The sequence below is a fragment of the Dermacentor albipictus genome, chromosome 6 (assembly GCF_038994185.2).
Source record: "Dermacentor albipictus isolate Rhodes 1998 colony chromosome 6, USDA_Dalb.pri_finalv2, whole genome shotgun sequence".
Lineage (NCBI taxonomy): Eukaryota > Metazoa > Arthropoda > Arachnida > Ixodida > Ixodidae > Dermacentor > Dermacentor albipictus.
Genome location: NC_091826.1, coordinates 104,413,941 through 104,436,762, shown reverse-complemented (window position 1 = coordinate 104,436,762; position 22,822 = coordinate 104,413,941). Strand labels below are relative to the sequence as shown.

General features: G+C 43.7%; 1 protein-coding gene across 1 annotated transcript in view; it reads right to left on the bottom strand.

Moving 5' to 3' along the window:
* Window positions 1-22,822, bottom strand: part of fws (four way stop) — a 57,956-nt gene that overhangs the window by 10,696 nt on the left and 24,438 nt on the right. The window contains exons 14-17 of the mRNA XM_070541185.1: window positions 19,293-19,396; window positions 16,640-16,771; window positions 9,096-9,264; window positions 5,461-5,604 (exon numbers count right to left, since the gene is read on the bottom strand). Of these exons, the coding sequence (XP_070397286.1) occupies window positions 5,461-5,604; window positions 9,096-9,264; window positions 16,640-16,771; window positions 19,293-19,396 (549 nt within the window). The remainder of the gene's footprint in view (window positions 1-5,460; window positions 5,605-9,095; window positions 9,265-16,639; window positions 16,772-19,292; window positions 19,397-22,822) is intronic.

Sequence of the window (22,822 nt, the reverse complement as noted above, 5' to 3'; positions counted from 1 at the left end):
TGGCAAAAGCTAAAACCATGTACACATGGCAACGATCAGCTCTGCCATAATAATCACCATCATTGTCAACACCACATTTATCTGCAATACAGGGGGAACGCATCACCAGGTGATCTCCAGTCACCACTGTCTTGCATGAGCTGACTCCAAACTATGCCTGAAAATTTCTTCATTTTCTCACTCCCAGCTAATCCTCTGCTACTCTCGACTCTTTCTTCCTTCCCCAAGCTTTCATTCTATTATTATAATCGGCCAGCAGTTATCTGTTGTTTACATTACAAGACCAGCACAGCAACACTTCTTCCTAATCTCAAACAAAATACCACTTACCCACATTTGTGCCACTAAAGTTGTTCACCCCATTACTTTTACTTCTCAAGTCAGCATAACCAGCTTAAGTGGGGCACAAGCTTCACCTGCTGCCAGTACCTTCGTTGTTTCCCGCCATCAGATATCCACAGATGCTTTAAACTTAGAAAACAATAGAACTTTATGTGCAGAATATTTACAGGCAGCTGTTTACATCGGAACTGATGCATTAAACTTGGCAAAGCCAAAAGTGCAGAACACCGCTCCTACATCTAGAACCTTCATGAGGGGTCGGGAGTTGGGTTTTAACTCCTTGGTTGCACCGCCCGAACCAACTCGCGACACACCGGCGACCCAATTGGACAAGCTGGAATTTTACATGCACCTGACCATTTCTCTCTGTCTCCACATTGTCCAGAAAAGATACACCAGAAAAGGTAACCAAAAATATCTAACGAACTGTCTAGAATCAGTACAGAATCGTGTCACAAGATTCATCCATTCATGCTATTCATGTAATGTCAGTATTGTAATGTTCTTTGCTATTCGCTTTATTGGAAGTGTGCCTTTCACGTGGTTTTGCATTACGAGCTTTGTGACGCATCTGCTTGTACTTTTGTCCGGAGACGTTGAGCTGAATCCTGGACCTCTGACAGAGGCTCAGGTTGCGAAGCTCATGAAAGCTGTTGATGTCATTCCTGTAATTCAAGAAAACCAGCAAAAGCTTTTGAAGGAGGTCTCAGTTATCCAGACAAATCAATGCGAATTCACGGAGAAACTAGATTGTTTGGCAACAAAGCTATCCAAAGTAGAAGAAGAGATTGAGTCCTTCAGAGGCACACAGAAAGCTGTCACGAACCTTCAGTCGACTGTAGAATCTCTGACAAAACAAGTTCAAACTTTGTCAGGAAAAAACGACGACTTAGAAAACCGATCTAGGCGATGCAACCTTGTTTTCTATGGCATCACGGATACCGAAAGAGAAACCTGGGATGAGGCAGAAAAAAATGTTATCTGTTTGTGTAAGGATCTGCTTGGTGTGAGCATCAGTCACAGTGATATTGAACGCGCTCACAGGATAGGGCGATACAGCACGCAAAAGTCACGACCAACTTTAGTTGCTTTTTCGTCCTACAAAACTAAACAGAAGGTCTTGCTTCAAGGTCGGAAGCTTAAAGAAACAACTTACGCTATGAGTGAGGACTACTCCGCGCAGGTTCGCTTAGAAAGAAGGCATCTAATTTCATTCGCCAAAAAGCAAAGTCACCCCTTTAAGCTTCGGTATAACCGTTTGAATATTGGAAACAGCACCTACATATTTGATAACGAGGCAAAAGAGGTAGTACAGTGCAAGTCATAGCAAACCCGCGCAGTTCACCGTTCTGCGCATGACAAACAAAGTTTGCAGCTTGTAATTATTAACTGTCGCAGCATAAAAAATAAAGCTGACGAGTTCGCGCTCGTAATTTCACTGCATTGTCCGGACATTATCATTGGCACTGAATCTTGGCTGGATGACACAGTTTCAAATGCTGAAGTGTTCCCAACAGGCTACACGGTTTATCGCTCGGACAGGAACAGACACGGAGGGGGCGTATTTATACTTGTTTCAGATAACTTGCAAAGCTGGCCGATCGATCTTTGCAACATAGACTGTGAGCTTGTCCTGTGTAAAGTTGCTTCACAAACTGGTAGGACAATTACAATAGCTTCGTTCTACAGGCCACCTGGAAATGATAGTAGAGCTATATCTAGCCTGTCCGAAGCACTGGCGTCAGTTTCTTGTGACGTTGTTCTACTGGGGGGGGACTTCAACCTACCAGACGTGTCCTGGGGTGGCGGTCTGCCGACCAATTTATCAAACTCATCGTTGCATTCTGCATTGCTTGACCTCACAAGTAGCTTCAACCTGACTCAGTGCGTCGAGTCCCCAACCAGAGTTACTGCTGTGTCATCCAACACCCTCGATCTCCTTTTCACAAATGAAACTGATCTGGTGTCTCCACCTGTCTGTGTTCCCGGTATCAGCGACCACGCTGTCGTTTTAACCAGCGTTTCTTATCCACACCAAAATAGAGCTCGGCTTACTCCAAAACTTATATACTTTTATGATCAGGGAAACTACCAGGCAATGAACAGTGAATTAACTGATTTTCTTCCAGCTTTTTCACAGGTTTGCTCAGAAAAAGATGTTAACATTGCTTGGAGCGTACTGAAAGATAAAATAGTTGCACTAATTTCGGAGCACATACCATCAAAATTACTAACTGCCAAACGTCGGAAAGATAAACCATGGATCACCCCCGAAATCCGTCAACTCCTTAGAAAAACACGCCGTCTTTTTCAGAACCTCAGAAAAAGCAAGATGCCAGTTACTTCTGAAAAGTTATTTTCTGTCCAGCAAGTTTGTAAATCTAAAATTAGTGAAGCGAAGCGTCATTTCTTCAGTACATTAGACGCAAAGATTCGAAACAATCACAATATTATATGGAAGCTTGCCAAAAAAACCAGGAAAGAGAAAATTGGTATACAATGTATCACGTCTGACAATGGCACGATAACAAATGATGAATTGAAAGCCACTGCTTTCAACGATTATTTCAGGTCCGCCTTTTCCGCTAATTCACCGATGAGCAATATCCCTTTACCGTCCTGCGCCTCAGTTCTTCAGGAAATGCCCGATATCACTTTATCAATTCATGGTATTTTTCAAATCCTTACCAGCCTAGACACAAATAAAGCGACAGGTCCTGATGGCATACCCAATCGCGTGCTGAAAGAATGCGCTAGTTCTCTTAGCAACCTTCTTCATACAATGTATATGACGTCATTATCCGAAGGAATCGTGCCGGACGAATGGAAGTTTGCTCATGTGGTTCCTGTCCATAAGAAAGGACCAAAAAATAATTTAGAACAATATCGCCCAATTTCCCTCCTATGCGGCGCTTCGAAAATTATGGAACACATCTTATACAGCAACCTAATAAGGCATTTGAATTCGCAAAACTTTTTTTACACAGAACAACATGGCTTTCGCGCCGGATTTTCATGTGACACACAGTTAACGGAATTTTCTTTTGACATAACAACTGCATTAGATCAAGGTACTAGCGTTGACTGTTTGTTTTTAGATTTCAAAAAAGCATTCGATCGGGTACGGCATGATTGTATAATTCACAAGCTTCAGCATTTAAAAATTCCCGCTGACCTAATGAACTGGTTAATTAACTACTTCGTAAATCGCAGACAGATAACAGTGGTAAATGGATGTTGCTCATCAGCTGTTCCGGTCACGTCAGGAGTACCGCAGGGGTCTGTTCTGGGGCCGTTATTATTTCTTATTTTTATTAACGATATAGCGAAGAACATCCAGTCGAACCTACGATTGTACGCAGATGACTGCGTTGTTTATCGAGCGGTAAACAATCCAAATGACAGCAAAATCCTTCAAGATGACCTTAATAAAATTTCTAACTGGTGTACCACTTGGTGCATGGCCCTAAATGAATCAAAATGCAACTACGTGTGCTTTTCTAGAAAAAAAACTGACGTTTCCCATTCTTACAGGCTAAATAATTCGACCATTTCGAACGTAACAGGGGCCAAGTACCTCGGCGTTCACTTCTCAAGCGATCTTACTTGGCATGATCACATTGCAGAGATTGCCGCGAAAGGGAATAACACACTAATGTTCTTAGCTCGAAATTTTCATCCCTGTCCTCTGGCAACCAAAAAGTTATTATACACGACATACGTAAGGCCTATTCTTGAATACGTGTGCACGATATGGGACCCTTATCAGGACAACCTTAAGTACATCTTAGAGCGCGTGCAAAACCGAGCAGCACGCTTTATCACTGGGAACTATAGCAGATCTAGTAGCGTCACACAAATGAAAATATGCCTAGCGCTTACGACGTTAGCCGAACGCCGGCGCTGCTTGCGTCTCAAATTTTTTCATAAGATATTTTACAACAATACTGGCATTAATAAATCAAAATACATGCTTAACCCGCATTACACATCCCATCGCCGTGAACACCCATTAAAAGTAAGGCCAATGAAGTCAAGAACGAACTTGCGTGTTTTTTTTTTTTTTTATGTAACCATAATTACAACTGTTTAACATGTGTATTACTTCCCCCCCACTGTAATGCTCTCTGAGCGAATGTGGGACTGTATAATAAATAAATAAATAAATATCATCGTTAAAAGCAGAATCCAGCTTAACAACCCTGGCTTGTCGGCATCGTATTGCCACTATGTACTTATTTCATAGGTTTTTTTGCAGCTCACTTCATCATCTACCCTACATCAGTCCTCCTGCATGCATTTCACTCCACATTGGTCATCCCTTTCAAGTCGCCCGTCCACGGGCGCACACTACCACTTTTGCCACATCATTCTTCCCACGTTCAGCCTCGGACTGGAACGACCTTCCACACGACATCACTGCAATCACCAGCTCATCCACATTTTTGAACTGTATAATTAACATATTTACCAGCGAGCAAACTTGTACCTAAACATCTTTCCCTAGAGTATATAATTTATTTTATTAGCTACCCACCCCTTATGTAATACCCCCAATCCTGGGGGCCTTTAAGGTAATAAAGTGAAGTGAGGCGAACACACACAGAAAACAAAAGGAGGAGGATGTGCAAGGCCTCCGCCTAATGCGTTGCCATTCGCGTCATGCCATTTGCACAATCTTCAAAGGTGAACTGGCACATGACATTGTACGTGAGCATGTGAAACACTTCTACTATCTATGCTACACCATTTTCTGAAACGCACATGGGCAAAGTGGAAACAGGTGCTGGACAACATGGAGTGCACAAGCACATAACAACAATTATGGTTAACAATACAATGACCTAACTGGAATACACATTGCACCCGTTGATGCAACCAGCCCCAGGGTGATGCATTGCATTGTAAAAAACAATGGCCACGCCACCTTCCAATGAGGTTCCTTCTCACGGGCATGTGAGGCAGCAATTGTTTACACTTCCGGAGCTAAGCTGCGTTTGAAGCCCTCTGCCTCACATCACCATCCTTTACAGCTATCTAACCGGTTCTGCCATCTGCCACAGTACTGCTGGTCAAAACACAGGCTCGAGGAAGTCCATCCTGCACAAAGAAACGCACCTCGTATGGTGACCGAAGCTCAGGCGGTGCCTTGGCAAACAGGAAATGCAGCATCAGTGAGTGAGGCACCACGTCACCCAGCATGGGGGACTGGGCCACGTGCTGGGGACTCTGGAAGAGCAGCGGCCGCAGCGCCCGCAGTACCTGCACACGCAGAGGCCTTATAGAGACTGTCAAAAGAGAAAGGTTGACTGGCACGAAATAAGAGCGACAAGAAGAAACAAGGGGGACGTATTGTTTACTGCTACTACTGTTAGAGATGGTGCATTAAAGGAACACTAAAGTGACAGTTTCGACTCTTCATTTCTGGCATTAAATCAAGTGTAGGAACCTTCAAACCCTAGATAAACTATCAAGAAGCCTTAGAGTAATGCCCTAAATAACTTATTATAACAGCTTTAGGGGTGTGCGAATATTTGAAACTTTCTAATTGGTCTTCGAATTGAATAGTCACTATTCCTAAATGTGAATATCTTTTATTGCATTTCAAATATTTCAAAAGTCAACTGTACCCAAATAAACATAAAATTGGAGCAAAAGTATGGTACATTTGCACCTCCGCGGGATAGTATAGACATAAAACATGAGAACTTGCGTAGGGGAGCAGGCTACGCTGCTTAGGTAGCCATACTTTACAGGCTGTACAGCAATCATTCGCACTCCTCAAGATCCCTGCTCATGTGAAGAAACTACTTGTTTGTTCTCAATGCTCCATTTGTGTTTTTGACAGCACTTAATAACTTACTGGTAATGGCACCTACTTGCTAGCTTTAAAGGGACCCTGAAACGATTTTGGTGATTTTGTACAAACACACTGAGTCGTTAAGGTCGGTCCTTTTGATCATTAATTGACACACCTAAGCGCTACGCTTAAAGCATGTAATTTATTATAAGGTTTTAAAAATGTGCATCACTACCGATCGCAGCGTGCCACTCGCTGAGTTTTCAGCCGCCCTTGACCAGGTGTGCGAGGTGACCATATGACGCAAGTAGGGTGAGCTATCCAATTGGCTGCCCAGGGAACATCTTCGATCATTTTTGCAACCTTATGGTGAACAAGTGTTGCTTGTTATAATTGCTATGTTAGTTAACTTGTTCCTATAAGAAAGAAAGTAACAGAAAGAGAATGCACAAGGACAATCTATCCTGCACTCAAGACTTCCGGCACACAGCAAGTGTCATCTGCTTGTGTTACAACATGCTCCGTGTTGACGAGAGCTCCGCAGTCAGTGTCAGTGTCAGTCTTTTCGCGAGCACCATGATTTGCCTTTGTTGCATTGTGGGCTGCAAACATAGTGACTGGCAATATGTCAACATCGTGTCCCTCTGCAAGGCACCAAACGAGCAGAGTGGCTACAGCGCATCGGACTGTCACTATCCGATTGGCACCAAGATTTGCGCATTTGTGGCCATCACTTTACACCGGAGGATTACTACCACAATTGTGTTTCGTGAGTCTGGTTTTTGGGTAAACACAAGCGCAAGGGTACTGGGCCTGGCCATTTGACCGTGCCGTTTCACGGAATGAGCAGAAGTGCAAATGTGAATAGTCTGCATGGTGCAGCCACCTGGTGGCACAGAGCTCAACCAAACACAGTAGCAGTAACATAGTGCATTCTTCTTTGCTGCCATCACTTTACGCCGGAGGATTACGACTATAGTGTTTCGTGTGTCCAGTATTCGGGTAAGCGCAAGTGGACTGGGCTTGGGTGTTTCAGGGCATGAACAGACGCGTAAATGTGAACAGTCTGCTTGGTACAGCCACCTGGTGGCACTGAGCTCAACCAAACAAAGAACTAATACTATAGCAGTAGGGAAGTGTATTCTGTTTTGGTGCTGGTGTAAATTTTTGGTAGAAGCGTAATTATGAGCACATTGTTTTTCTAAATGTTTACAATGCCTTACACTTGGTTAGAGCAGTATTAGCTCTTTGTTTGGCTGGTTAAGCTCTGTGCCACCAGGTGGCTGAACCATGCAGACCAATCAGGCCGTTCACGTACGTCTACGCTAAAGCTCCTGCGTCACAGCAACGGTAGTATGAAGAGGCTTTAGTCATGCATCCATTAAAACGCAGCTTGCCTGTGGTTACCGAAACACCGGGCGCACTCGGCACTGCGACAGAATGCTCACAACGCACGCTGCTGCGATAGCTCTCACTTGGGATCGACTGCCAGGTGGCTGGCGGAGAGGTTGGAGAAGCTTCGCGAGCCGACTCCAAGACAACCAGAAGTAGGCAACATGACGTCCCATCATGACGCAGAGCCAGTGAAGGCAAAGCTTAGCCCCGATCACTCAGCTAACGAGTCTAGGAGAAAATGCATGACTATGGAGGAGGGTAACTTGTAATCGTCTATAGCTCTCTTAATATGAGACAGTTCACACAAATTATGGTGTGAATGATTTACTGTAGCTGTACCCTATGCATCTACAAAATTTATCGGAATCGTTTCAGGGACCCTTTAAGAATACTGGGATGTGTACATTGCTTCATATTAATTGTGATAATGGCTATTCATTATGCAAAACTATTTGAAAACGATTTCATATCCGATTTGATTCAATTCTCTTCAGGCACTATTCGATTCGTATTTGATTCGGTCTAAAAAAATTCACCAACAATTACGATACTTCCTAATATGAAATTTGAGCGCTGCTCTGTAAGTGTTTTCATTTTGCGATATATTGGCTTACGCAGACAATCTGTCTCGTGCAGCACATGGCAAACGATGAAGTGTGGCACGTGACTGCCTCGCTAATCAGAAGAATGTGACAGGCAGCACGTGAATGACACGCGGGCATGATTCACAGTAGCCACTGCAGACAGACCTCCACTTATGCAGCACTTTGTTTCCATATATGGTATTGGTCAATGTGCTTGCCGTGTCCACAACTTGCACAGCACTACGCTTTTTTTCTCATGCTTTCGCCATGCCCTCCTTTTCCACTTTCCTCCTTGCACTCTTTTCACTATTGGCGCCTTTCATCCCCTGCTGCACTCCGCGTTCACTCTTTTATCCTTCACTGTGCTCGTTCACTGTTACACCAAGGGACGACGCCAATGCAAAATGCAGGAATGGCCGCCTAAAGCTGCACTCTAAAAAATTCGGCAGGGACACTTAAGACTGCTTACGTGCGGGAATGCAAGAGCATTATAGTCCATTTGGTGAAATGTTTTATTTTAGGCTCATTTTAAGCACTCATGAAGTGGCGCCACTTCCTCATTGGTTACACCATCACATGTATAATGATGCATGCACTAGGCCACAACTTTAGTCAATTCAGCCAGAACCGTGAAGCCACCATGGCATCAAAGAAGCGTGCTCATTTCCCTCTCCAGAGCCCTGGGTTCGTTTCCCAACCAGAATAAATTTACAAAATTTTCTTTTGAAAGCCATTAATTTACTTTGTTTACAGGAACCTGCTTGAGAAATTTGATGTCAATCTGAGCACTTTCTTGTACGTGTTCTTACTCTGCACCATGGCCATTCTTGGTACCATCTCTCGGTCACGCCAATGGATTTTTGCATGAAAGGGCCTATAATGCTTTTGCATTATAACTTGTAACATGCCACATTTTATTTCACAGCAAACTCCAATTAAATTTGTTCAAACACAGCACAACACACACGACCCACCTTGTAGGGGCGCCCCAGGTCGGCCAGCGGCTGGCCCAGTGGTGCCAGTGCCATTTCCATGTGGGCAAAGTCAGCAGCCAGCCGCATCTTGCCACCCTCAGCCAGTGGGCGCACCAAGCTTGCATGCCGCACAAGTAGCTCCAAGGCACGCGACGCCAGATCCCGCAACCTGCGAAGCGTTTGATGCGTCTTTCTGTGCTGCTAACCTTCACGAAATTTTACTTTGTTTGCCTTTAAGAGGAAGCTTTCACTCAGGCCCAACTCTGACTTTGCCTATTCAAACACATGTAAAATGCAAAAACGCTTTTCTGAGATAACTCCTGGACCGATTTTAATGAAATTTGTTGCATTTGAGAGAGACAGTAAAATTCTAGTGATTGCTGGAAGCGGAATTTCAATTTAGGGCCTCAATTTTGTTATAAGAATTTTCAAAAATTTGAAAGTTAACAAATAGATAGACATACAAATTTAAAAATTATTAGCTATGTATCAACAACAGATATTGCGGTTCTGTAAACAGCATCCATTAGATCATTCAAAGTGCACAAATTCGATATGTCCATTTATATCTTACATGAATTTGTTACGTTGTTTACAAGGGTTCTGCAAAAGTTGTATTTCCATATTACTGAATTTTTTTAAAATTCATATGTAAGGTATCAATATTGTCTGCTTTAGATGTACTACCTATCATATGCAATTCACAGAATTGTGATATCATTTTTCCTTGCTGAGTTAGAGAATTGTAAACGTGACAGTTTCATCTTGTGAATTTGTTTTTATTTTTGCACATTTTTAGTAAAAAAATTGACGACTGAAATAAACAATTTGAGACCAACAGTCAATAGAAATAAAGTTTTTCTTTTAAATGCAACAAACCTCGTCAAACTTGGTGCAGTGGTCGCCGAGAAAAATGGATTCTCGTTTCAAATGTATTTAGATAGGAGCGCCCGAGCTAAAGGTTCCTCTTAATGCTTTCAACTGTCACGTGAACCTATTACTCACTGTTGTCTGTCCTACTCAGTACTATCTGCAGTGTAAAGCAGCATCTACTAAAGCGCACAAGGGGTTTCAGTTATGCACCATGTTCTTAATGCAGCAGCTGTACATGCTCAGAGCAGGCCATTTCACTGAAGCGTTAAACAGTGTATGAAAAGTAAGCATGTCCAATACACCACTTTGTTCAAATAACTGCAGAAAAGACTACCATAATGCCACCAACAAGACAGCAAACATTTTTACACAAGGTAGTAGCCAATATTTGGCAGACATTCTGTAACAGCTGTATATACATGCAAGTGGTAATGGTTATAACGGTGACAGTGACCAATTCTGCTAAGCTAAGTTTTCATGCCCAGTAGAACACATTTTTGGGCAAGTTACATGTATTAGCATGTATGCTTTGCCTTTGCTTCACTGAAAGCTAACATGTACTTGTAAGTTCACATGCAGCGTCTTTATCGAAAAAACATAAAACACGTATAGACTAAAGTCCCTTGATAATTTGAAAGTACCGCCACTCTTTGAACTCTGCCGCCGCCGTGCGACCTCTTCGCCTCCTCCTCGCCCCTTGCGTGTCCCCCCCGCGGCAACCAGTTTTGCCCCGTTTTTCTGCACGACGATTGGTCTCCCTGCCGTTGCCCTTGGAAACGCGTGGATCTTGAGTTTTGCTTGTGTTTTTCTTTTTCGTTCGCGCCATTTTCCTCCTGAGCACGGCTGGCTCGGTGCTTTAGCTCGGCGTAGCGAACGTTGTGCGCAGTGTTTCTGGTCTATGTGCTAGCGCTATGCCGGGCTGTTGCGCATATAACTGCAGCAAGAAGCCTGAAGATGGTTATGCCGTTTTTATGATACCACAACGAAAGCGTAATGGCTTGCGTAGGAAGCAGTGGCTGCATGACATTGGCCGAAGCAACTTTGTTCTGACAAAGAACAGCGTTGTTTGCGAGCTGAGGAGTCTTTCTTATAGCTCGTAGCAAACATCCTGTAATGCTGCATTTTTTTATCATTCTTCCGGCCTGCTCACCAGCGTTTTTGTTGCGGTTGTCCTCAGTATGCTTAATATTCCGGGGTGGCTCCATCACTTCGCACATCGCTAACTGTTGTTATTCAGTCGGAAGCGCAGTATTATTGATTCTGCTTTGCGCCCTGAAAAAATTAGTGGCAAGTATCCCCGTAGTATTGTAGGTGATGAGCGTTCACTAGTCAAAATTTAGCTTTTTTTTAAGTTTTAAGGCGAAAGCCTTTAGATCTTTATGTTTCAAGGTCGCATTCTAAACTGGAGGTATCACGTGACCCAAGGAAGGCTAGAGGGGACCCAAAGCATGTCCACCCCTGTATGAGAGAATGATTACCCAAGTTAGTTAATGAATCATTAGTGGGTGACATAAGGTGGATTAGGGAGGATTAAGGTTGATTAGAGTGTATTAAAGAAGATTGAGGTGGATTAGAGTGCATTACGAAGGATTAAGATGCATGAATAAAGATTTAGGTGCGTGGAGGAGAATTAAGGTGGATTATGGTGGATTAAGGTGAAGTGTTGATGAAAGGGTATTAAGACCGATCGGGGTGGATTAGGGTGCATGAATAACAATCCAATCACTAATCAATCATTACTTTGGTAATCATTAATCATCTCTTATACGCGGCTGCACATGCTTTGGTTCGCTTCCCGCCTTCCTTCGGTCACGTGATATTTTCTGTAGCTCACAACGGGACCTTGAAACAGTGGTCTAAGGCTTTCGCTTAATAAGCCACACACAAAGGGATGTGTCACAAGCAATACTAGACCAGACGCACGAAGTAAAGCATCTGATCATGTGGCAGAAAAATTGTCTGGAGTATAGAACTCGCCTCAAAGCTCCCTTTAAATCAGTATACCTCGTTCATACGGCTTTAAGAAAAAACCAACCTCCTCATAAACGTTGCCTCCAGCATTATCGATGCTGTTATTAGCATTTCTCAAAATTTTCAACCCCACTGGGGCGCGGAACTGGCCCAATATAACACGCCTCCATAGAATCCTGCGGCCCGTCCGCGGGAGCCCAGGAGGAATAGCGTGCGGTGCGCAGCCGGCGGGCGAGGAGAATCGAGGAGGAAAGCGCCGTGAGGAGGAGAGTGTCGCTACTTTCAAATTATCAAGGGGCTTTAGTATAGACCACTTCCTGCCATGAATTGTAGTTACTAAAGGTATGTGAATGTTCTCAAGGAACATTAAACCAGAACATTCCTTCCACCCTTGTCACAGTGCAACAGCACATGCATCCTGCCTTAGCAGACTAGTTGTGAAACATGTTTGAAGGGTCACGCACACGGCCTAAACTCAAAAGCAAGTTTCCAGCAAAAAAAAGAAAAATGCATGCACGCGCACTGCAGAAAGCACTCATGCTGTGTACCATGTTGCACCTCCACCTGTAGCTCTACGTCAGTACAGTGCCGAAAATGTGCATAGTGTATGAATGCAACCAAAAGTTTCAAACAAAAAGCGGCCATGCATTTGACCAGACTGCACCGTGAACTGCGTAGTAGCCGACTTTCATTGATGGCTAGCAAATTTATTGAAGAACATTGCATTACACTGAGGCAACAATTAAAAAACATTATGTTGCTGTTGAAGTCTTCTAGCAGTGTTTCTCCGTTTGGGGGTGGCAGCACATGCCTGTACTTGTTTAAGGTGCGGTAACATTGACTCTATACGAGACCAACGAGATGCCGACACCAACAATTAACCGACTATTTAGCATGGTGCGTCTCCGGGACCATTTTATCACACCAAGCTGACAACGCCGCAACTGACAAATGCAAACCATCATAGTGCACATGCTTTCGTGTTGACTGAACAGAGAAAATCAGCGTGTTGATCACAGAGCACCTTCATTTGTATATATACCTGATCACACTCAAAATGAATTGAAACATGCTTTCTAGGTTGAAATGCACAAACTTCATCCTCTGAAGGGCTCTTTCTAAGTTGAAATGCACAAACTTCATCCTCTGAAGGCCTGGAGAATGAGCTGATGTTGATCCTGTTCAGCTAAGGTTAGGCCTGGCACAGCTGTAGAGTTCGCAGTAACCAGTTAGGAAGAAGGTAACTACTTTTATAGCTCAGTTCTAACCTTAGCATTTGAAACCAACTACTCTTCACTTTGCAAAGCAGACACACAATAAGCAGGCAGTGGAGACACAGCGCTGTGACATTTGTATGTCAATTTTTCCAAAGGCTGCCCGTCGAATCCACTAGGTATGAGTTGTCTGTATGTGTTGTTATACTGACACATTTCTTAATTCCAGGGATACTCGGTTAACCACTAAGTAAAACGAGAAACGAGAGATAGTGCATTCAGTACAGCAGCATAAACAATCATCTCCCTCAGTTACTGACAATATCAGCGATGGCATTCGTGTTTTCAAGAGAGGACTAAACGGCCCATATATGAGCGCTTCCGCGAACATAGATTTTTCTCACAATACCTTGTGGAATACACAAACGGTAAGTATGATGAAGAAAAGTGAGAATCAGAAATAGCAGCCCGTAATATCTGTATCTAGTTCACATTTGTCGTTTAAAGGGGTCCTGAACCACTCCTCAAGCTTGGTGAAAAAAACGTAGTCCGCAGATAGCATATGCTGCTGTGAACCACTCAGCCAAGTTTTCGAGTCGTGCGCGGCCTGTGGAGCTCGCAAGCAGAGCACGAAGCCACCTTTAATCTCAAACAGTCTCTTTTCAACAGAAGCCTGCTTTTCACTCTTTTGTGGAGGCTTTATTTCATAATATAGCAGATTCTAATACATGTCTGCTACTGGCCAATAGCAGACATCAATTAAGGAGGTTGGGTCAGTGCGCTTGTTCCTACTATTACTATGCATATTTATTGACGAAGTTTAATAAACAGGCTGAAGCAAAAATCTGCTTTCGAATTTCAATAACAATTACGTGCTTCCGAAAGAAGCCGACTACAGTCTGCTCACACTAGGCCACAGCCACCCGCATAGGAATTACACTTTGGCCCCGCTGCTTATTGGTGTTGTAACCGTCAGGTCTCGCTAATTTCAACTAGTTTTGAACACTCAACTAGCCTCAAACCACCCAATACTTAAGTTCAGACCATATGCGCACTTGCCAGCGCATGCTCACTCCTGGCACTCCTGTTTAGACACCTTGGCAGACTATTGACAGCACGTCAAAATGTGTAAGTTGGATGCGGCTACTATCTGTTGGTCAAGCTAATGAAGGACAAAGCCGTCCCGCACCATGTAGCATGGTCAGACTGGAGCGTACGAAAGCAAGCATGCACTCAAGCCCTGGCATGCACGTAGCAAACACTGCACATATGCACTACAGTTGCACGTAGGTGCAGTATGCCATGTAGCGTAGATACCATGGCTGCCACCGGTTGCCACGAGTCCTCTGGCTCAGTGCACCATGGCTCGCTGAGGACAATTGCGTTTGGCTTAGGTTTGTTGCGTCGTAGGTGCCAAAACCTGAAGTAGTGGCATCTATGTTAACATCCAAAATCAAATTTGAACTGCGCATCATGGTGACATTCAATAGGCGGGGCGTTGTTGGCATGCCCCACTCTGCCGTAGCCTTCACAGTGCAAGGCATTGAAGAAGGAACGTGAGCATGGCGGAGGCTGTGCTTGGTTGCCAATAAATCCGCTTCTGCTGAACGCATTGAAGTACTTTTTGTGGCAAACTATTTCTGAAATAGCCTATTTTAACTTCAAATGCATGTCTCCACTTTGATAAAAAGTGGTTCAGGGCACCTTTAAGGTGATCAGTCGCTTATATTGACTCGTCTTTAAGTGGAACAGCGCAGCTCATACACACAGATATGTATGTTTTGCTACATTTTGACATTATCTAATATTAGTGATGCCCTGTTTCCACAACATTTGACGCTAACAAAGATCTGTGGCAACAGATATTGATGCAAGCAAATGCACCCTTTTGGTAAATCCGTCATGGAAGGCAGTACTCAAACACTGCTTCAATATGCAACATGTTTAAAGAATGCGTAAAATGAATACAAAAAGCGAGCTGCAAGTGCAGAAATTAGCGACAACAAATTACAAGGCATCAGCAGACAGAACTCGGCATGCCTTTATCGGGTGCACTGTTAGCACGACAGCACACTCAGTCCTTCCCAATCAGTATCGGTGCATGCTACCTGGCTTCCAGAGAAGACATGTTGCCCCAGAGAAGCCAATAATTAATTAATCACGATTCACGAAACACACAACCGACGCACACTCAACATGGGTGCAGGTGCACAAATGAACAGGCGAAAGGGCCAGCACCCTTCCAAAACATTTCGAACAGCATGTGGCAGAGGGCAGCACAGGTAAATTAAAGAAGATTGAGCTGAATCAATTATCTTCATGAAAACTAGAAAGGTCAGTATCAACATAAGCACAGGCTTGGTAAGTGATAAAGGACAAAAAAAAAATATGGGTAGCAATGGCACCTTAACGTTCTCACAACAGTTCCCATGAACTTTCCAGCATGTGCTTCAATTTAGTTATTAATTGATTAATAAACACAGCCTTTGCAGCCCTACACCAATGACTATGCTAAGCAGCCTGCAATGTCATGCACCCCTGAACATGACCTACAAAGCCCAGTCATCATTGACATCATGCTATTTATGTCCACTGCAGGACAAAGGCCTCTCTCAGCAATTTTAATCCCAGCTGACCTCATTTTATGCCTGCAAATTTCCTAATTTCATCACACTACCTAATTCTTTACCATCCTCGACTATGATCCTCTGTAGCATCCTCCAAGGCAAATATTATTTCAGTACGTGCAGCAGGGAACGCATAGTTTAACTCAAGCCTTGCTCTTTGCCGCAACTTCCTGAGGTCACCACCACCTTTTGCATATTTGCTACATGCGTATGAATGTCATGGCCACTGATCGATTTTCTTCAGGTGTTGTAAGTAAACAGTGGCTCTGAAACAACAGCAATTTCATTGCTGATAAGACCGTGGCACCCTCTGATGGAAGGAAATAATATCACTATACTGATACCGCAACTCTCAAGATCAGAAAATAGAACAGAGGGCTGTGTCACCAATTTTTCTGATGATGCACCAACACAAAAGCTTAGTGTGATAATCAGTGAAGGCTGGTGAGCATAGTTACATGCACATCATGCTCGAGTCATGCTAGAGTGTGCCACGCGGCATGGTTTTGACCGCAGTAGGAATGACTAAAATAATTACAATGCTGTGAGGATGCGGAAAGGGCACCATTAAGATTGTCGATAAAGCAGGAGGTACATGGTACAATTGACACACACAATCCAACGTGCAATAGACCATACCAGCAAGCGACATCCAGCTAGAGCAATCATATTTCCAACAATCCCACACATCATATTAGAAGTAGTGTCATACCATGCATCTTCTGCTTTGATGCCGCTCATACCAGATACATTAAGGTGCATTCTGCTGAAGATGATTTGCAAGGAGACGCTTTCTGCTGTGAGGCACATTTTGCACCTTTCCTGTGGGGTGTTGCAGCAACCCCTCCCCTGAACTCACCCTTGCGTGACGGCTGCAGTGGGAGGCCACGAGGAGAAGAAGTCGGCCTGGCAGTGGGAAAGGAACTGCTGCAGCTCGCGCATATACAGTGAGCAGGGAGCATCAGGGGCAGCCATGCGGTCCACAGCAGGGCTGCGGGAACAAGAGGTGTTCATGAGGGGCTCCCAATTAGTGATGACTATCTAACATTATTTTGCCCCATGCCTAATAAGTGCATGCAGGCACTTTTGCAGGGTGAAAGAGCTAAGGCTGCTCTCAACACAATCTTGAAAGCAAGGCAGCACACTTGAAACCCATGATAATGGAATCCCGTGACAACAAAGGAAATATTTGCATATCCCCAGCGAACATCCATAGGACTCAATGCATTTCATACCTCTCGACAATGAATTGTCGCTGAACTACAATCCCACATCAACGGAATTTGCAGGAATGTAACCCCGTGTGTTATACCTACTCGCACAAGGCTAGCAAGCTCCAAAATGTGCTAGCTCCAAAATGTGCTCAAATGTGTTTGCTTTGCACTAAAATTGCATAAAATATTCCACTATGCTAGTGTGGGCGCCACCATTTTTATTTACAAAGAGAACAAGTGCCAGAAGTGATCACATGCACAAGAAACACATCATGGCCGCCATCTTGCTTGTTGATCGCACGTTTGAAATGGCACGCACGTTTCTACCGACATGCAATGACAGTTTTTGAAAATGTAGCACAGTACATAATGTACAGCTCGGTGAGAGAAGTGCAGCAAAAACAAAGAAATTCACATCCTACCGACATGAACTTGTTTATGGCACTTGACATGGCGGCCAAAGCATGGACTGCCACGCATCAGGCTGTGATTGAGCGATCATCCAGGAATACTCATCCCTTACTTAAAGAATGCTTCTTTTGGTGCCACCTGACAGGCATTGCATGTGGACTGGGTGGTGGATGTAGACTTGTGCAAAGGAGCTGTAATTTCGATCAATCGCCTTCGGGGATACGAGATACGACTTGGCATCGGATGCGTTGGTGTCCATGGACGATGGCGTGCGCTGGAAAAACACTGCTGCGTGCATGGAGCGCTGTTGCTCTGTGTCTGGTGCTGTGTTGCGCAAAATCTCACAAAAGTGATCATATTTCTGAAGGCAATCAACCAAAAGTGCTGCTCCACGGCAGGGCTGCCACTGCTGATCGACGACACATGGGGCGCACTTTGTGCTGTCAGCAGTGCGGTTCAATATCCTCGAGTAAAGCTTGCCAAAGTGGGCCAACTTAATTTTGACAGTAAAGTATCGTTCGGCGACGCATTCCTTAACAGTACTGTCATTTCACAACAACAAAATTCAAGCAAAAGTAAATTTTTTTCGCGTTCCCCGCCGATTTTCTAGTTGCGAGGTTCAACTGCAATCGTTTGTTCTATGGGGCACCTGTGCTGGTTAGAAAGCGCTAGGGTAGTTTTGAGTGTACAACTGAATTATGCTATTCCTGCTATGCTATTCCTCCTATTATGCTATGTCCAAGAAGGTTTGACTCCAGATCGAACACAATATTGAACACCTTTTAAATAATGAATAACTGTTTTTACAATTACTATAAAACCCATCCTAGTATTTTTAATGTTAGAAAGTTTGTATCATGACATAGCACCTTATGAAGCATTGTTTACCTAAAACACAAATGAAGCATAGGAACAATGAATCAAGTAGTTTCTTTGCATGCACAGAACTCTTGAGATAGTGCGAATGATGGCTGTATAGCCAGTAAATTATGGCTCCTTTAGTGTGGTAGCCAGTTCCACTATTTAAGTTCTGATGTTTAATGCCTATACGCCTGCAGGGATGAAATTTGCCATACTTTTGCTCCAATTTTATGTATAAGTGAGCGCTGTTGACATTTTTTAGCGCTTGAAGACTATTCAGAAAATATTCGTACTTATGATTGATTATTCGACTCGAAGAGCAACACAAATAGCACACTATTTGATTTGTTATTCGAATATCCCTAGTAGGGACACAGCAAAAATGACAATTTTTTTCAATGATGACAGACACACGCCTGTATCAACGCTTGCTGACACTTGACACATTCAGCCAGGATCTGTACATGCTCACAGGGGACCACATGCATCTCTCATTCTAGAACGCAGCTGCCCCGTCAGATTAGACAATCGACACATGTGGCTCATGATGAGCAGCAAATCTGCTGGCATGAAATTGCACCCTGTCCAACTGAATACTGTTTCTTCTGCCCATAAGTATGTGTGTTACACCACTGCTGTTGATGTGCACAGATTTGGCAATGGCTTCCAATAGCCTGCCTTCCAATAGCCTTCCAATGGCTTCCAATAGCAATCAAAAGCTGGTAGCTGCTCCGTATGCTCAGACCTTTTACCAAAAGCCTGCCTGCGAAGTGATGAATTGTATGCAGTTGGTGTTGGTGACAAACAAGGAAAACAAACAGTGCAATGCTGCTCCTCCATAAGGAAGCACTGAAAGTGACACTTTTGTCATGTCACTTTTCGATTACTGCCATGGACTGCTCGGTGCATTTGCGTAATGGTCGACACCAACTTGGTTGTCTGCCAGCAATGTTGTCACGCAGTGCGAAAACCCCAACAACAAACCGGGTGCATAAAAGAGAAGGAGAAGACAAGGCATGCTCTCACGTGCAGAAGTCTTCCTCATGCATGGTCAGAATGATTGCCTCGACAGACTGGCTCACAGCAGACAGCAGCGGCTGCACTATGCTCTGGATGACCGTCTCCACAGACTGCATTACAAGCCAAGCAGAAATGACACAGTGAGCAAGGTCGCAATTCAAAGAAAGCTCATCGCTCCGACCACACACTGGCGCTCATTAACTTCTGCACTCAGCACCTCCACCAAAGTGACACAGACAGATGAAAATTTATTTGCAGATTACTGAGAAACCCGACAATTTTGTGGCCCTAGTTGCTCACAAATCAAGAACTTTGGACATACACTATTTGCAGCTATTACACAATTTCAGGATTGTGCCACCTGACTAACTTGGGCTGCAAAAGCTGTCTCTCTGTGAGGCCTGAGATCCCCATGCATCATTTGAGAAGACTGGCACAGGATTGCGCAGCCAAGTAAATCCAATGCACCATGCTTTAGGGGTTACAGCCAACAGAGCTAGCTAGTAAAACCATTTTTTTAACATAGTGTTCACATTTTTTCCCTCAACATGCTGCCTGTTCTTAAATTTTGCTTCGCTTTCCAATCACAAAATTCACATAAATTAAGGGTGTGTGAAAATAAAAGGTCTCGCAGTATTTATGAGGTATCATGAAAAAAGCCCCAAGTGATTTGAAAGCCTAAAATAGAAACCCTGCATCATTTTCAACACACTGATGATCATCATCACTGTTTTTCTGCTCACAGTAGCATGACAATATTGTGGCCTACAAAAAACCAAATTCCAAGTCACACACACACACCACTGTCAGATAGAATAATTTAGTATCACTTCTGAGTGCCACTCAGAGATTGGCACCCTAGGAGGTGTAGTGATACTGGCTACAGTGTGTGCTCAACCAAAAGTGTGTTCATCAAACTCACTTCACTATGCTTCCCTATCCTTCGCTCCTGCAAAGTGTATAGTCTCGACAACTATTGCAAATGTCTCGACAGCTGTTGCAAATGTAAAAAAAAGGGGGAAAAATTTGTTCGGTATTTTTGTACAATTATTATTATTAAAACCATGCTCATTCTAACCACCAAACAAAATATTCTTGTACTTCCAGTGAGCAGTTTCAATGAGTGTGAGATGAGTTGATTTATTTCAGCAGGCCAGTACTATCACGTTCAGTATGAGCTACAATGTGAAAGCATGTGGAAAGGCAGTAACATGTTTTAGCTCATCCTGAGCCCAATGTAGTACATACTAAAAAAAGAAAAGTCAGTTTCGCCCAACAGGTGAAGCACCGACTGCGACAGCAAATTATTAGACAGCCATACAAAGTAAGGTTAATCATTTTATCAGCTGCATAAACTGCATAAGGTGCTGTAAAGATTCACTTACTAACTAAATTAACAAGCACACTGTCATGCACGCACATGCAAACAACAACACATCCCACTTGATGACCGCAGACACTCGCTGTCAGAACACTGGCGTGATGAAGAACACCAGCAGTGGCGAGCGAATTCCTCTTCGTGCCACCTCTCAGTTCAATGCGAACTAGGCAGTGAGAACACAGTGCACACGAAGCCATCAGCTATTTCAGGTTGGCTAGCCTTCGAAACTAGCACAGACTGCCTCCAAGATAGGACGCACATGGGCTCTCAGCCACTGCAGCTGAAGTAGAAGAGGTGATGCGAACTAACCTGCCCCCTTGCACCCCCCCCCCCGCCCCCCCTGGCACATGCACACCTGCCCGCTGCTCCCCTTACGCACATGTAAAGACGGCCCATACCCTCACCACCTTCCTCCCTTAAGAGTGCGAGAAGACATCGCCACATCAAGCCAGCGCCCTTCTCGGATCACCCTCACACGGATTTGCTCGCACCATATGGCACGCAGCCATGTTATCACACTTGGACTTCACATGAACATCACGGCAACGGCGGGAGTTCACCTGGAGTGTCCATGTAATTGCTATCGCAATGACAGCGACCGCAGTTTCATTCGCAGCGGCTGTGGGGTAGTTTCCTTTAAAATCAAGGCAGCCATTGGCCACGTGCCTTCAGAAATGTGTGGTTGACATCCATGATCACTTCGATAGTGACCGTGGTTCCGTCTGCAGCGGTAGTGGCAAATAGTAGTTTCCTACTGACTTGGTGTGCCCATTGGCCACGTGCCTTCAGCAATGAGTAGTCGCTATCCATGCTCGCATTGATAGTGGTGATTGTGGTTTCATCCGCCGCATTTGATGCTAGCAGTAGTTTTGCTTTGACTTGGTGCAATGCAGGCACAATGTCAGAAACAGGACGGAAGCTGTCGAGAATGAGGAGAAATTCTGCCATGGCCTGCACACTGGCATCAAGCACGCCGGCTACATCGCAGTGAACGAACGCTCTGTTGCCAACCAGCTCAACGGTAATCATTGCGATGTGCGTGCGGTATTGAAATGCATATCCTGGATGAAGACACAGGTCTTTGAACCACGGCCGTGCTGCGAAGGAGCTGTGAGGCCTCCATCACCGAGAGCGCTAATCATTCCCAAAATGTCTAGGATTGCAACTTCCGCACTTCATTCACGTTAAATAGAAACAGGATTTGTTGATTAAATCAGTAAGTAAACGCTCGCTGATTTAGTAAGCATTTGTTTATTGTTTTTCGATACCCTCTATATTTCAACATTTCGTCAAATCAGACAACTTTTTTTGTCCTGTGTAACCTGAATTGACAGCTTTTACTGCACAAAGATATACAAGTGGTGGCCAACATCATGTCCTTGCCCTGCATCTATTACGGGGAATAAGAAAACTGGACAAATGCACTATGGTGCAGCAGTGCAGGCAAGCTTCTTTCAGGGGCATTCCATGCTTCTGAAAAAGCAACAATGCTATACTTCCACATGTTCACTATCTCTCCAAGTGATTTTTGTAACCAATGACCAGCGAACAATTACAAACATCATTTAGTGTACAGCACTGAGGTGCCAAGTTTACAATCAATCAATCAATCAATCAATCAATCAATCAATCAATCGATCGATCAATCAATCAATCAATTTTTATTATTTCACAAAGTATTTCACAGGTCAAAATGGACAGAAGCAGGTCTTGTAGTAAAAGATTCAACTGAGACTTCCTGTACATAAGTACATAAATGTACAAAATCACATAGACAACAACAGTGATAATTGATAAATGCATTTACAAAATGCATGATAATAAGATGAAAATACAAATAAAACAAGAAGATAAATACACATCACTATATAGACAACTGTTTTATAACGCAAAGCCTGGTATTAGAAGAAAGAAAAGAAAAAAAAGAATTTAAACAAACGTGCAGTACAATAGAACAGTAGATCCAATAAAACGAATTAAACACTACATTGTGACACATATGTATCGCTTAATGAAAGATTTTTCCATTCCTGATTAAACCTGTGAGCTTTCTGGAGTTCAATTACATACGGTAATGTATTCCATAATAAGATGGCGGCAAAGTGAACAGTCTGTTTGCCATAAAAGGTGTCATTAAATTTGCTCAACTGACCAG